The sequence below is a fragment of the Clarias gariepinus genome, chromosome 6 (assembly GCF_024256425.1).
Source record: "Clarias gariepinus isolate MV-2021 ecotype Netherlands chromosome 6, CGAR_prim_01v2, whole genome shotgun sequence".
Lineage (NCBI taxonomy): Eukaryota > Metazoa > Chordata > Actinopteri > Siluriformes > Clariidae > Clarias > Clarias gariepinus.
The window spans coordinates 187044-202500 of record NC_071105.1 but is presented as its reverse complement, the minus strand read 5'-3'; the positions used below and the strand labels follow the sequence as shown (position 1 = coordinate 202500).

Below are 15457 nucleotides of genomic sequence, written 5' to 3'. Positions count from 1 at the left end.
CCATTTCTATGTAGATATGAGCATAGCTGCTCCGCTACTATCTTTTCCAGAATCTTAGAGATAAAGGGGACGTTTGATATTGGCCTGTAATTGGACAGCTGACAGGGGTCGAGGTCAGGTTTCTTAATATGTATGTGTGTGTGCTTGTGTGTGTGGGGGGGGGGGTGTATGTGTGTGTATGTGTGTGGTGTGTGCGTGTGTGTGTGTGTGGTGTGTGTGTGTATGTGTGTGGTGTGTGGTGTGTGTGGTGTGTGTGTGTGTGGTGTGTGTGTGTGAATGTGTGTGGTGTGTGGTGTGTGTGGTGTGTGTGTGTGTGTGGTGTGTGTGTGTGTGTGTCTGTGGTGTGTGGTGTATGTCTGTGTGGGTGTATGTGTGATGTGTGTGTGGTGTGTGGTGTGTGTGTGTGTGGGTGTATGTGTGTGTGTATTCAATTCAATTCAATTCAATTTTATTTGTATAGTGCTTTTAGCAATTTTCATTGCCGCAAAGCAGCTTTACACAATCAAAAGAATTATTTAAGTTTGTATGAAATGTGAATTTGTATGAATCAAAATGGTCAGTTTGTCCCTGGTGAGCAAGCCGAGGGCGACAGTGGCAAGGAAAAACTCCCTGAGATGGTAATAGGAAGAAACCTTGAGAGGAACCAGACTCAACAGGGAACCCATCCTCATCTGGGTGAAACAGAAAGCAGTAAATGATCTGCATTTATACAGTGTGTAGGGTGGGAGGCAGTTCAGCTATAATAGCTGATGTTAATTGATGTTAATATGGAGTCCAGGTAGTTATTGAAGACCCAGGTAGACTTGTAGAAAGTTCCAGTCCTGAACTATCGGACTGTCAAGTCCCCAGAGAAACAGTGTATGTGTGTGGTGTGCGTGTGTGTGTGTGTATGTGTGTGGTGTGTGTGTGTGTGTGGTGTGTGTGTGGGTGTATGTGTGGTGTGTGTGTGTGTATGTGTGTGGTGTGTGTGTGTGGGTGTATGTGTGGTGTGTGTGTGTGTATATGTGTGTGTGTGTATGTGTGTGGTGTGTGTGTGTGTGTATGTGTGTGGTGTGTGTGTGTGGTGTGTGTGTGTATGTGTGGTGTGTGTGTATGTGTGTGGTGTGTGTGTGTGTGGTGTATGTGTGGTGTGTGTGTGTGTGTGTGTGTGTGGTGTGTGTGTGTGGGTGTATGTGTGGTGTGTGTGTGTGTGGGTGTATGTGTGGTGTGTGTGTGTGGGTGTATGTATGGTGTGTTTCTGTGTGTGGTGTGTGTGTGTGTGTGTGGTGTATGTGTGATGTGTGTGTGTATGTGTGTGGTGTGTGTGTGTGTATGTGTGTGGTGTGTGTGTGTGTGTGTGTGGTGTATGTGTGGTGTGTGTGTGTATGTGTGTGGTGTGTGTGTGTGTGTGTGTGGTGTATGTGTGGTGTGTGTGTGTATGTGTGTGGTGTGTGTGTGTGGGTGTGTGTGTGTGAGGTGTGTGTGGGTGTATGTGTGGTGTGTTTCTGTGTATGTGTGTGGTGTGTGTGTGTGTGTGTGTGTGTATGTGTGTGTGTGTGTGTGGTGTTTGTGTGATGTGTGTGTGTATGTGTGTGGTGTGTGTGTGTGTATGTGTGTGGTGTGTGTGTATGTGTGTGTGTGTGTGTGGTGTATGTGTGATGTGTGTGTGTATGTGTGTGGTGTGTGTGTGTGTATGTGTGTGGTGTGTGTGTGTGTGTGTATGTGTGTGGTGTATGTGTGATGTGTGTGTGTATGTGTGTGGTGTGTGTGTGTGTATGTGTGTGGTGTGTGTGTGTATGTGTGTGTGTGTGGTGTGTGTAGAGGTCCATGGTGCCCTCTGAGTGTCTCTACAGAGGAATGTGCAGTATTTCCTGTGAATATAAACACATGCATAAATACACACTCACACACACACTCTCACACACACACACACACACCTTCACATTTCTTACTGTTTCTCAACGTGTGTGACTGCGGTTCAGCAGTTCTTGCTGCTTTTCATGGGTTCTTCATGGTTCTCTGTTCATGTATAGCTGACCTGAACTTAAAATTGACACTCCTGGGCAAGAGGAGAGAGAAAAGAGAAACACACACACACACACACACACACACACACACACACACACACAGATACTTAAAATCCTATAACTCCTGTCTGTGATGTTTCTTTTACTTCTAAATATTGTGTGTGTGTGTGTGTGTGTGTGTGAGCCTACATTCCTCTTGTTGATTCTACGTATTTTGCCATTTTATCAACTGAATTTCGATATTCTCCCCTCCCCCCTCTCTCTTGCTCCCCCTCTCTCCTTATTTGGTAAAAGCTGCAGCTCCTTCAGGAACATTAGAGACTCTTCCCTCCTCTTCACAGACCAAACTTATCAGACACACTCTGTTTGTTCATGGTTGTGTTAAAGTGTGTGAAACTGACGTTTGTGTATTTTTGTTGGGTGTGTGTGTACGTGTAGGGTGTGGTGTTAGGGGTTGTTTTGTGGCCTCCTGGACTGTAACATCCACCTGACATACACGAGTGTGTCGAATGAAAAACATTCCGTCCCTGCTCAGAACATGACATGCTTCCGAATCGTTTTAGAAAGGATTGTAACGCACGTCATGCTCGACACACAAGCTGCAGATCTGCTGTCAATTCTGTACAGTGTGAAAATGGTGAGCCCTAGAGTACTTACATCACAACACATGAAGTGATTCATCCTGCCAGTGTTTCGTTTCGGGAATATTCAGGAGAAATTCCGTCTCATGCCAGAGGGACAGTCTGAACAGATTAGACCCTCCTAATGGAAACTTGCTTTGGGAATGTGGGATGCTAGTTTACTGTCAGGGTCAGTGTGTGTGTGTGTGTGTGTTGTGCGTGTGTGAGAGAGAGAGATGGAAATGCCTGGTATACAGATAAACAGATATAGTCTGACCTTCACCCATAAACAGGCAGAAGCTCTCACAGGTGGAGGTTCTCCCAGTAGACCAGACAGCTGTTCCTCCAGGAAAAGCAGAAGGACAACGAATGAAAATATAAATGAGTCTGTGTGTGTGTGTGTGTGTGTGTGTGTGTGTGAGTGTGTGTGAGTGTGAGTGAAACAGTGAACTTGACATCCTGTGGGTTTCTGAGTGCTTCATAATTTACATTCAATAATCCAGTTCTGTCTCTGTTCAGTGCCAGCTGCCGTGTTGGGGGTAACAACTCTTCCAACTTTTTACTATGAAGACACTCACACACACACACACACACACACACACAGACACACTGTCACGTCTGCCTGTTCCAGCTGGAATGTAGCTCATGACAGTTTATATTATGACTTTTGTTTAATTTCTCTCTCTCTCTATTAGACTGTCTGTTCAGACTGTGTCCCATGAACAGATATTCAGCGCAGAAACAGTTTTGGAAAGCTGCCAAACCAGGAGGAACGAGTACTACTGACACGGTTCTGCTCAACAAACTACATGTGAGCATGTTATCTGGGCTAACAACTACGAGCTGAGGTTCTGATTGTTAGTTATTTATCTGTTTAGCTAACAGTTAGCCGATAGCTACAGTTACATGGATGATGTTTTTACAGTATGATTGAAGTCATTCGAGTTAGAGATTTTGATTTTGAAAAGGTGTGTTTAAACGCATTTTATAAAATATAAAGCATTTTTGAGGCTTCTTATCTTTTCTGTTAAATCCCGGTGCTGGACATTAGTCGACCATCAGATTCAGGAGGACCAATGTAAGTTTAATTTAACCGGTGTGCATGTCTGGTCTACATCACCAGCATCAGATCAGACATGTTCCTGGTGCATGTAGGACTTTGCCAGAGCTGCACTTTAATTCTATTTACAAATTATATAGACATAATTCGCAAGGGTGCAGCAAATGAGCTGAATGTGTCCAATTTGGTGAGCTCAGGATTGTATCTTAGCTATTTGCAGATGATGTGGTCCTGATGGCCTTATTGAATAGTGACTTTAACACCTTTAAATCTGAGGCCATGGTTCTCAGCCAGAAGTGGGTGGGTTGTCTCTGCCCAAAGCAGGGAAGTGATTGGATCTCATGCTTTTGCTCGAGTTGAACGACGGCAGAGTGGATTGAGAGAGTCACAGACAGATGAGCAGCTTATATGTATGATATATACCGGTTTGCTGTAGTAAGAAGAGGGCTCACAAGATAAGTGAGGTTGCGGGTGGAATGCATTCCAATGAAAGGAGTCAGTTAAAGTGGTTCGGAGGATCTGGTTAGGATCCCTCACGAATGCCTTATTGAGGAAGTGTTTCAGGCGTGTCCACTGGGGAGAAGACTTTGGGAAATACCAAGGACTAAATGGAGAGTTTATATCTCTCATCACGCCTGGGAGCAGCTGGCAAACGTCAGCAACTGAAAAGCTGCGCTACAAGTCTGCAAAAACATCACAAAATAAAAATGCAGCAGTTTTTGTGATGTTGGTAGGTTGTCGACTAGATGCAGTTATAGCATGCACAGGAAATGCACCCAAATATTGAGCAGTTAAGCAAAACTGGTTGATCTGCTGCCAAAGGTGTCAAATTGTTTATCACAATAAGATGCAATTAACAGGAAATTAAACTTACATTTAAATTAAAATTCTAGTAATTTTAAAGAGTTAACATTTTGTGTTGTTTCCTATCCTTTGTCTTCAGCATGCCGCTGATTTAGAGAAGAAACAAAATGAATCGGAGAACAAGAAGCTGTTAGGGACCGTCATCCAGTATGGAAATGTCATCCAGGTGAAACAGCCTACATGCAAACACACAGACTTTCTAATCAAGCCATGTCATCTGCACTATCAACTGTGTGTGTGTGTGTGTGTGTGTGTTGTGTCTGTGTGTGTATGTGTGTGTGTGTTCAGCTCCTCCACCTAAAGAGTAATAAATACCTGACTGTGAATAAGCGTCTGCCTGCTCTATTGGAGAAAAATGCCATGCGAGTGACGCTGGATGCTGCAGGAAACGAAGGATCCTGGTTTTACATTCAACCTTTCTACAAGCTACGTTCTATAGGAGACAGTGTGAGTGTTACAGTCTCGCTCTATAGGAGACAGTGTGAGTGTTACAGTCTCGCTCTATAGGAGACAGTGTGAGTGTTACAGTCTCGCTCTATAGGAGACAGTGTGAGTGTTACAGTCTCGCTCTATAGGAGACAGTGTGAGTGTTACAGTCTCGCTCTATAGGAGACAGTGTGAGTGTTACAGTCTCGCTCTATAGGAGACAGTGTGAGTGTTACGATCTCGCTCTATAGGAGACAGTGTGAGTGTTACAGTCTCGCTCTATAGGAGACAGTGTGAGTGTTACGGTCTCGCTCTATAGGAGACAGTGTGAGTGTTACAGTCTCGCTCTATAGGAGACAGTGTGAGTTTCACGGTCTCGCTCTATAGGAGACAGTGTGAGTGTTACAGTCTCGCTCTATAGGAGACAGTGTGAGTGTTACAGTCTCGCTCTATAGGAGACAGTGTGAGTGTTACAGTCTCGCTCTATAGGAGACAGTGTGAGTGTTACAGTCTCGCTCTATAGGAGACAGTGTGAGTGTTACGATCTCGCTCTATAGGAGGCAGTGTGAGTGTTACGGTCTCGCTCTATAGGAGACAGGGTGAGTGTTACAGTCTCGCTCTATAGGAGACAGTGTGAGTGTTACAGTCTCGCTCTATAGGAGACAGTGTGAGTGTTACAGTCTCGCTCTATAGGAGACAGTGTGAGTGTTACAGTCTTGCTCTATAGGAGACAGTGTGAGTGTTATGGTCTCGTTCTATAGGAGACATTGTGAGTGTTACAGTGCTGTGTCTGTATGTGTGTGTGTGTGTGTGTGTGTGTGTGTGTGTGTATGTGTGTGTGTGTGTGTGTTACAGGTGGTCATCGGTGATAAGGTTGTGTTAAATCCTGTGAATGCCGGACAGCCTCTTCATGCTAGCGGCCATCAGCTTGTAGATAATCCTGGATGTAATGAGGTATGAACACACATTTTAACTACTTTATTTATGTCCACAATTCTTAATAAATACACATAAGTACATTAATGTTACAGATCTAAAACACTGCTCAGGCATGATCCACCAATGTGGGTCTGATGACGATTCAGAACAGCAGATTTATGGATACACAACACCTTCTCCTCCATATATGGTGACTTCCAATAATGGAGGATATTGAAGAGTTTTTGGCAATTTGCTTTGCCCTTGCTTTTGTAAAGCCAACTATCCTATGAACCCTAATGACGAGCCCATGCACATGGCCCAGGCTGCCAAAGATAAGTACCAGATATTGACATTTGTAGCCAAGGCCAGTTTTTTTTGTTTTTATTGTTCTCATCAATGACCATAATATCAGGCCTGGTGGCATTTAAATCAGAGAACACAGGCATTTTTGTAGAACACCTAGAAAACATTTGCTGTCTAACAACACAATTTTTATGTACTAACACTGTTGGGGAAAATAAAGATGATACATTCTCCGATATAATGTCCACAATTCTATCATGTGTAGATACATAAAGACCTTAGTAGAAATAACAGCCATTCAATATGTGTGACATGGATTCAATGACTTGCTCTTGTCCATGATGTATACAGAGTGGTGAGTGGGAGCGAGGGTACCAGATTGACAGGTTTAACCTTGTTGGGTAAACCTGAAGCCTTGCTTTGACTGTAAAAATTATTATGTCTTCATCAATAGATGAATTGTGAAAAAGTGAATGTGAGATGGAGTGATCTGCGGAAAGGATACAGGCGAGCTTTCCTTGGAGTTTGAGTCCTCTCCAATGTCTCAGACCCTGATGGTGTTTGATTGATAGCAGAGACGCGCGGCTGTTTCCAAGTGGGATTGAATAGCGCAGACCGTCCTGCAGTACTGTTGCGGTCACAGTGACACTTTAATTAGAACTTGTCATGCACACTCGGAGCGTGACCGGCACTAGGACCTGGAAGTTAAGCGCACCTCGCTCAGTCATTGAGTTTCGCCGATGCTACGTCGGAATCCTTCACCTAACTGTGAGTACTCACCTTCTTGGTTTCAATTCCTGATCGAGTGTGTATCTATAGGACGCAGGTTAGATTGTGTCTTTCCCTTACTCCCCATTTGTGAGAGTCCTTCGACTAAAAAGCGTGATTATCCTGCCTACTCGTGTTCTTCCGCGTTTGGGTTTACCATTCACGCTACAAAGGGCTAACCGCTAAAGCTACGTCTTCTGGTCATCCCAGGTTAGTTCTTGACAGAATGACAGATCAACACGCTAACCGGGGAGATCGCTAATCTGCGGCGGGACCTCCAAGACGTCGCGGAGGTCGCGGAGCTCCGGCAGGAGAATGCGGATCTCCGGGCGGCTATGGATAGCGCGGCTAGCCGGTCTCCCGTCGCGGCGGCCGCGTTGCCACACCAACCCCCCCCTCCTTCCGATGTATTTTTGCCACTCCCGGATAAGTGGGACGGCACGGGAAGTGTAATGTGTTTTTAACAGCGCTTGATCTGGTGTTTGAGTTCAGTGCCACCAGGTACTCCACCGATCGGCTACGCATCGCGCTTCTGGTCTCGTTGCTATCCGGGCACGCAGCTGAGTGGGCCACGGCAGTTTTCCGGGCGGATTAAGATACCGCGCACTCATATAATGAGTTCACCCGCCAACTGAGACTCACGTTCGAACACCCAGCGGGTGAGGTGTAGACCGACGCCAAACTCTACCATCTGCGGCAGGGAGGATCGTCCGTGAGCCGGTACGCTGCTGAGTTCCGGACCCTCGCTGTGCAGACCAACTGGGGAGATGCCGCGCTCCGGACATCCTTCTACGAGGGACTGGCTCCACGCATCAAAGACGAGCTCGCTGGGCGAGAGCTTCCTGCTACCCTGGAGGGGATGATCCAGCTCGCCCTCCGTATCGATCAGCGCATCCTCTCTCGCCCGAAGCCAGCCCTTAGGACCCTGCCGCCTGCACCCACCTTCTCCAATTCCTCCTCACGTCCATCTCATCACCGCCCATCATCCTTGGCTATCCCTGGCTGTTGCAGCACGATCCGATCATTTCGTGGACCCGGAACCGGATTCTCCAGTGGGGGCCGACCTGCACCGAACTCTGCCTACAGGCACAGACTGGGACGTATTCCAGGGAGTCCAAGGCCCAGACGTCGACACCAACGCCATCCCTGTCGCCTATCGGGACTTGGCTGAAGTTTTCTGTAAGAGACGAGCTACCCACCTCCCACCTCATCGCCCATACGACCTGGTGATAGAACTTCAGCCGGGTTCCGTCCCTCCCGTCGGCCATCTCTACTCGTTATCCATCTCGGAGACGCAGGCGATGGAGGAATACGTCACCAACGCCCTCCGTCAGGGGACCATCCGGCCCTCCACCTCGCCTGCCGCCGCGGGGTTCTTCTTCGTCAAGAAGAAAGGGGGCGAACTTCACCCATGTGTTGACTATCGGGGCTAAACAACATCACCATTAAGGACAGACATCCACTACCACTCACCAACTCAGCCCTGGACGCCCTCTCTGGTGCCACCGTGTTCACCAAGTTGGACCTCCGGAGCGCCTACAACTTGGTGCGCATCAGAGAGGGTGATGAGTGGAAGACTGCATTCATTACACCCACCGGACATTATGAGAGCCTGGTCATACCATTCGGACTCTGCAACGCACCCTCGGCTTTCCAACAATTCATAAATGACGTCCTCCGATACATGCTGGGCCGATGGGTGTTTGTCTACCTGGATGACATCCTCATTTACTCCCGCCACCTGGAAGAACATATCCAACACGTACGTGCTGTTTTAAAGAGATTGCTCGCTCACCAACTGTACTGCAAGCTGGAGGAATGTGCTTTTCACCAGCACTCCACCACGTTCCTGGGTTTTGTCATCTCGCCCCAGGGTGTGGACATGGACCCGCAGAAGCTAGAAGCTGTACGTCACTGGCCCCTACCCAGGACACTCAAACAGCTTCAGCGGTTTCTCGGGTTTGCGAATTTCTATCGTTGCTTTATCCGGGGCTTCAGTACAGTTGCAGCACCATTAACCACATTGACCAGGCCCTCATCTCACCCATTTCAGCTCAACCCAGCTGCCATCTCAGCCTTCAAGGAACTCTGCCATCGCTTCACCACCGCCCCGATTCTTCTTCATCCAAATGCCAACAAACCCTTTGTTGTGGAGGTGGACGCGTCGGATGTGGGCGCCGGCGCAGTTCTCTCCCAGCGAGGTCCAGACCAGAAACTGCACCCTTGCAGTTTCTTCTCTAAAAAATTTGACCCCACTCAGCAGCGATACGGGGTAGGGGACCGCGGCCTGTTGGGCATAAAGTGGGCTTTGGAGGAATGGCGTCACTGGCTCCAGGGCACCAGTGAGCCATTCATCATCTGGACCGATCACCAGAACCTGATCACCATCAAGAACCTCAAACAGCTTAATCCACGACAGGCACGATGGGCACTATTTTTTGAACAATATAATTTCCATCTTTCTTATCGCCAGGGGTTGAAGAACACTAAAGCCGACGCCCTATCACGCCAATATGAGGACGATCTCCCCCGGGCGAAACCCGTGCCTGTCATCCCTCCATCTCGAATCATTGCACCCCTCCACTGGGATTTGGAGACCAGGGTCCGCCAGGCACAGGCGGCGGAGACCGAACCGGCAGGTGTGCTGCCTGGACGACTCCACGTACCCCAACATCTACAAACGTTCTCCAAGGCCGTGCACCTGGTGGCACGAGCCGGACTCCCATCAGCAAAGGACACCACTGAATTGATTTTGGAACACGTAGTCCGACTGCATGGGTTCCCAAAGGACATGTCACGGACAGGGGGCCCTAGTTCACAGCCTGGTTCTGGAAGGCCTTCTGCCGTCTGTTAAATTCCACATGTAGTCTGTTACCACCCCCAGACTAATAGTCAGACGGAACGGACCAACCAACAACTGGAGCGCTACCTGAGATGTTTCGTTTCCGATCGCCAGCGCTCCTGGGCCCGCTACCTCAAATGGGCCGAACTGTCCCACAACCTCCACGTCTCCTCAGCCACCAACCTAAGCCCATTTGAGGTGTGCCATGGTTTCCATCCTCCAATTTTCAACCATCAAGAACCGGAGGTTGACGTACCATCGGCCCAACAGTTGGTCCGTAGGTGTCGGCGGATGTGGAACCAAGCTAATCGCGCCATCCAACGAGCCAACACCAGCAACGTCGCCCAGCATCGCCGCCGACACCCGCCGGGACGTTTGTACCACATAGGTGACAAGGTATGGTTATCAACTAAAAACTTCCATCTGCACACCGAATCAAGAAAATTATCACCAAGGTTTATTGGACCATACCGCATCACTTTACGGATTAACCCTGTCACCTACCGGCTCCAGCTGCCTGCGGCGCTCCGGATCCACCCAGTCTTCCATACATCACAGCTAAAACCCTTCATCACTTCACCTCTGGTTCCACCCACCCCCCCTGCTTCTCCCCGAATCATTGACGGCGGTCCCACCTACACCGTGCGATGGATCCTTAATTCGCGCCCTCGGGGCAGGGGAAGGCTATTGGGAAGGCTACGGCCCCGAGGAGCGATCTTGGGTTCCAGCACGGTTCATCCTCGACCCTGAGCTCATCCAGGACTACCGTCACAGGGTATCCTCCACCTCAGGAGCGTCTGGAGCCGGTCCTAGACAGGGGGGTACTGTCATGCACACTCGGAACGCGACCGGCACTAGGACCCGGAAGTTAAGCGGTTGCGAACCAGGAAGTATAAAAGAGGTAAACAAACCATAGCACCTCACTCAGTCATTGAGTTTCGCCGATGCTACGTCGGAATCCTTCACCTAACTGTGAGTACTACCTTCTTTGTTTCAATTTCTGATCGAGTGTGTATCTATAGGACGCGAGTTAGATTGTGTCTTTCCCTTACTCCCTATTTGTGAGAGTCCTTAGACTAAAAAGCGTGATTATCCTGCCTACTCGTGTTCTTCCGCGTTTGGGTTTACCATTCACGCTACAAAGGGCTAACTGCTAAAGCTACATCTTCTGATCAACCCAGGTTAGTTCTTGACAGTACTTCATAAGGTGTAACGTGTGTGTTCTCGACTCCAGACCACTGCAGGTCAAGTCCAGCTCAGTTGCAGGGATCGTTGAGATCAGGCCAGTCCGATCTAACCCCAAAACCGGCGGCGTGAGTGTCAAGTTTTCCACTCGCTTTCTTACGGAATCCTAGAAAGCTGACTTAAGATACTAGGGCGAGGGGGACTTTGCGCTTCCCAAGGTCAAGAAAAAGGGAAGCATGAGCCATTTCTCTTACTATGCTATCGTCGTTGTTAAGCATACTCAGTAGATGTGACAGTTGAGTGGCGATGTAAGTCCACTCAAAGTCTGGAACTCCTAAGCCCCTTTCACGTCTGCTGTGATGAATGACATCGCAGGTTGTGTGACTGTTCAGACCAAGCCATCTTCTCACTGTCTTAACAGTTTTGTTATTTAAGTCCTGCAAAATCTTTCTTGATATATGTACATTGGCAAAGAAGTGTTGCACTCTTGATAGTGCTATCTGTCTGATTGCATCTATTTTCATAAGCGGTGGTAAAGGGGATGCATCAATTTTTTGCAGCCTTGTGGTGTATTCAGTAATTATTTCTTGCCACCTGTTTCCACCGCTTCTCCTTTCGTAAAGCACTGCGCATTTGGACTCCTTTACCTCGAGACCCGACCACTCGAGGAATAGCATATTGTGTATGGGGCCCCCCCTTAAGAGACGACATTCGCACATCATTAGCGAATGCTTGTACCAGGTTTAAAAACATGATTTCGGAAGGAGTGCACTGACACATCCAATCCAGCCACCGATTAATGGCTAAAATGAAATTCACTGCACTCCATGGGCAACCAGTTTTACTCTTAAGGTGCAAGGGAATCTGTTCTGTGAGCTGGACTATTGATCTGGATATAAGAGTTTTTTATACACATCTTGAATTATATCGATGTACACTTGTGGCAGGTCCTCCAGAGCCCTTATCATGATGTTATGTGGGAGTGTTCCAAATGCATCGCGGAAGTCCAAAAAAACTGAATAGAGTTTTGCACTCTCATGTTTGAAATCATCTATGGCTGTTTTTAAACAGAACACATGTTCATTCATCCCTTACCTCTTAATATAGGCCTTTTGCTTAGTGGACAGGATGTTTGCATCCACTAGCCCGGTAAGGATACGACTAAGAATACATTTCATGAACACTTAGTAGATTTTTGGTAGTAGGGAAATATCCCTCCAGGTGCTGGGGTCATTCAGCACATTACAAGTATTAAAGATGAGCAATAGTGTTTGTCTTGAGTGCGGGGATTTCAATGTCTCATACGTGACCCTGTCACTACCACTGGACTTATTCACACACACATACACACACACACACACACACACATACACACTTTGTGAATTATTATAAATTATTACTTCTGATGTTAACACGTTATTGTTTTTTTCTGTTTCTGGCGCTGCTGTGTGTGTGTGTGTGTGTGTGTGTGTGTGTGTGTGTATGCGTATTAGGTGAACTCTGTGAATTGTAGCACAAGCTGGAAAATCGTCCTGTTTATGAAATGGAGCGATAATCAGGAGATTATTCTGAAAGGAGTGAGTTATATTTAAAATTTACTGAACCTAGACACTCTTTGTCTCGTAGTTTCCTTGAGCTCCATAAAGAGTGTGTGTGTGTGTCTGTTTATATGTGTGTCTGTGTGTGTGTGTCTGTTTGTGTCTGTTTGTGTGTCTGTTTGTGTCTGTTTGTGTGTCTGTTTGTGTGTCTGTTTGTGTGTCTGTGTGTGTGTCTGTGTATATGTGTGTCTGTTTGTGTGTCTATGTCTGTGTGTGTGTGTGTCTGTCTGTGTGTCTGTGTGTCTGTCTGTGTGTCTGTCTGTGTGTCTGTCTGTCTGTCTGTCTGTGTGTGTGTGTGCACTAGGGGGACGTGGTTCGGTTGTTTCATGCTGAACAGGAGAAGTTTTTAACATGTGATGATCATCGTAAGAAGCAGTATGTGTTCTTACGCACGACTGGACGCCAATCTGCCACTTCAGCCACCAGCAGCAAAGCACTCTGGGAGGTGGAGGTCAGTGTGTGTGTGTGTGTGTACATGCATATGTGTAGATCCACATTTGACATTTTGCTAGTTTGTCACAAAGCAGAAGTTGTGTGTGTGTGTGTGTGTGTGTGTGTGTGTGTGTGTAACAGGTGGTGCAGCATGACCCCTGTAGAGGAGGAGCTGGTTACTGGAACAGTCTGTTCAGGTTTAAACATCTGGCAACTGGACATTACTTAGCTGCAGAGGTAACACTTACAACCACTAAGTGTGTGTGTGTGGGTGTGTGTGTGGTTACTGTTACCACCATGAGGTTTTATAGTTTTATCAACTTTTATCAGGTTTTATTGAAGTTTTATTAGAGTACACTAAACTGAGTAATATTGTTCTGACTGCTCTGTACCAGATTAACCCTGACTATGAAGAGGAATGTCTCGAGTCGCGCTCCTCTGTAAGTCTCTTCTCTGTATTTCTGATAAAACCCCCATCATGTATCAGGTTAATCCATCGTATGTCCCTCGGGGTGACGCAGGTTGTACTGAGATACTCTGTGCTGTGTTCCAGCTGGACTCTGAACAGGAAGTGATGCGAGCGCGTGTACGGCATGTGCAGGATAAGGTCATGTACACACTGGTGTCTGTTCCTGATGGTAACGACATCTCCTCCATCTTTGAGCTGGACCCTACCACTCTGAGAGGGGGGGACTCGCTGGTGCCCAGGTGTGTACCGAGCGTGTGTACCGTTCACTGAGCTCTCGTGCTGTAGAGTTACACACACTGTCACACACACCTCATGTTTTACAAATGTACATCACTCTGTTTACATTTCCCTCCCGTTACTCACCACAGTGTTAACTACAATTAATTAAGTTCTGTAATTATATAGATATCACAGCTCACTAACAGCTTAATTAAGTTGATATTATACTGCATGTGTGTGTGTGTGTGTGTGTGTGTGTGTGTGTTAGGAACTCCTATGTGAGACTCCGACATCTTTGTACAAACACGTGGGTCCATAGCACCAACCACCCTATAGACAAGGAAGAGGAGAAACCGGTCATGCTCAGAGTGAGTTACTTAGATATGTGTGTGTATGTGTGTTTGTGTGTGTGTGTGTGTGTCACATCCCCCTGAGGTGTTACATGGGAGAAACAGAAGACTGATTTGGGGTGTTATTGAGTGAGGACTCATAGCAGCGTTCTTTGATGTTCAAATGAGGAGCATAAAGACTACACACACACACACACACACACACACACACACACACACACTGACAGACTTTATTTTATATGAACTCAGAACCCCCTGCGGTTACTGTAAGAGAACGTGTGGCTGTGTAACAGAAGTGAGAACGGTAAGTAATGGTGTTAGTGTGGAACTAAAGTTCTCATCACAAACGAGCAGAAGATGAAGACTTACCTGTGGGTGTGAAGCCAGTGTTTCTGTAACTGTGAGAAAGAGGCTGGTTCATTACACACCTTAATGAAGGACATAATTCATCTCTGTTTGAGCTCATTAATAAAGATATCTGTGTTATTATCCTAACTCGGTCAGATAGGGACGTCTCCACTGAAGGAGGATAAGGAGGCGTTCGCTATCGTGCCTGTGTCTCCAGCTGAGGTCCGAGATCTGGATTTTGCCAACGATGCCAGTAAAGTTTTGGCCTCCATCGCTGGCAAACTGGAGAAGGGCACCATTACCCAGAACGAGAGAAGGTACATATTCCACCTCTCTGTCTCTTCACATATGTCTCTCTGTCCTTCTGCTCATGCACATGTCTAAAACCCTGTGATACCTTTTGCTGTGACAGTAAGGTGCTGGTCAAGATGTTCCCGATGTCTTCCTCTTTAGGCGTCATTGTACTTTCACTTTAAAGGCCCTCTGGTGGTAGTCACTCCTCTGTGTACACACTCTCACACCCTCAGGGCCGTGACCAAGCTGCTTGAGGACCTGGTTTATTTTGTGGTGGACATTCCCAACAGCGGTCAGGACGTCCTGGAGATCACGGTCAACAAACCCAACCGAGAGCGACAGAAACTCATGAGAGAGCAGAACATCCTCAAACAGGTAAGGGGTCCACTGAGTCTGGGCTTAACTGCTGATTATGTTCTCTTTATCGGCTATAGCTAACTGTATTTGACATTTTCTTTTATATACTTCAAAATAATTAAGAGGCATTCTGTTTAGTTTATAAACCTTTCCCATTATTCCATTACTTTCCATGGCTGATGTGTCTGTTCTGGGTTTGATCAGATCTTCAAGCTCCTGCAGGCTCCGTTCACTGACAGTGGTGACGGTCCCATGCTGCGTTTGGAGGAGCTGGCAGACCAGCGCCACGCCCCCTTCCGCCATATCTGCCGCCTCTGCTACAGAGTCCTCCGCCATTCACAACAAGACTACCGCAAAAACCAGGTACTACATGCATTTCACCAAGTTCTGCCCAA

General features: G+C 47.2%; 1 protein-coding gene across 4 annotated transcripts in view; it reads left to right on the top strand.

Moving 5' to 3' along the window:
* The window catches only part of itpr1a (inositol 1,4,5-trisphosphate receptor, type 1a), a 147565-nt gene that overhangs the window by 7375 nt on the left and 124733 nt on the right, over positions 1-15457 (top strand). For 2 of the 4 annotated variants that reach the window (XM_053498073.1, XM_053498072.1), the window contains exons 4-16: positions 3322-3437; positions 4630-4716; positions 4839-4997; positions 5832-5930; positions 12489-12572; positions 12898-13044; positions 13167-13262; positions 13421-13465; positions 13579-13733; positions 13982-14081; positions 14568-14728; positions 14939-15080; positions 15267-15425. In XM_053498073.1, coding sequence (XP_053354048.1) covers positions 3322-3437; positions 4630-4716; positions 4839-4997; positions 5832-5930; positions 12489-12572; positions 12898-13044; positions 13167-13262; positions 13421-13465; positions 13579-13733; positions 13982-14081; positions 14568-14728; positions 14939-15080; positions 15267-15425 — 1550 coding nt within the window. Of the gene's footprint in view, positions 1-3321; positions 3438-4629; positions 4717-4838; positions 4998-5665; positions 5678-5700; positions 5712-5831; positions 5931-12488; positions 12573-12897; positions 13045-13166; positions 13263-13420; positions 13466-13578; positions 13734-13981; positions 14082-14567; positions 14729-14938; positions 15081-15266; positions 15426-15457 lie in introns of those variants that run through there. The other 2 variants (XM_053498075.1, XM_053498074.1) reach the window with 2 other exon arrangements.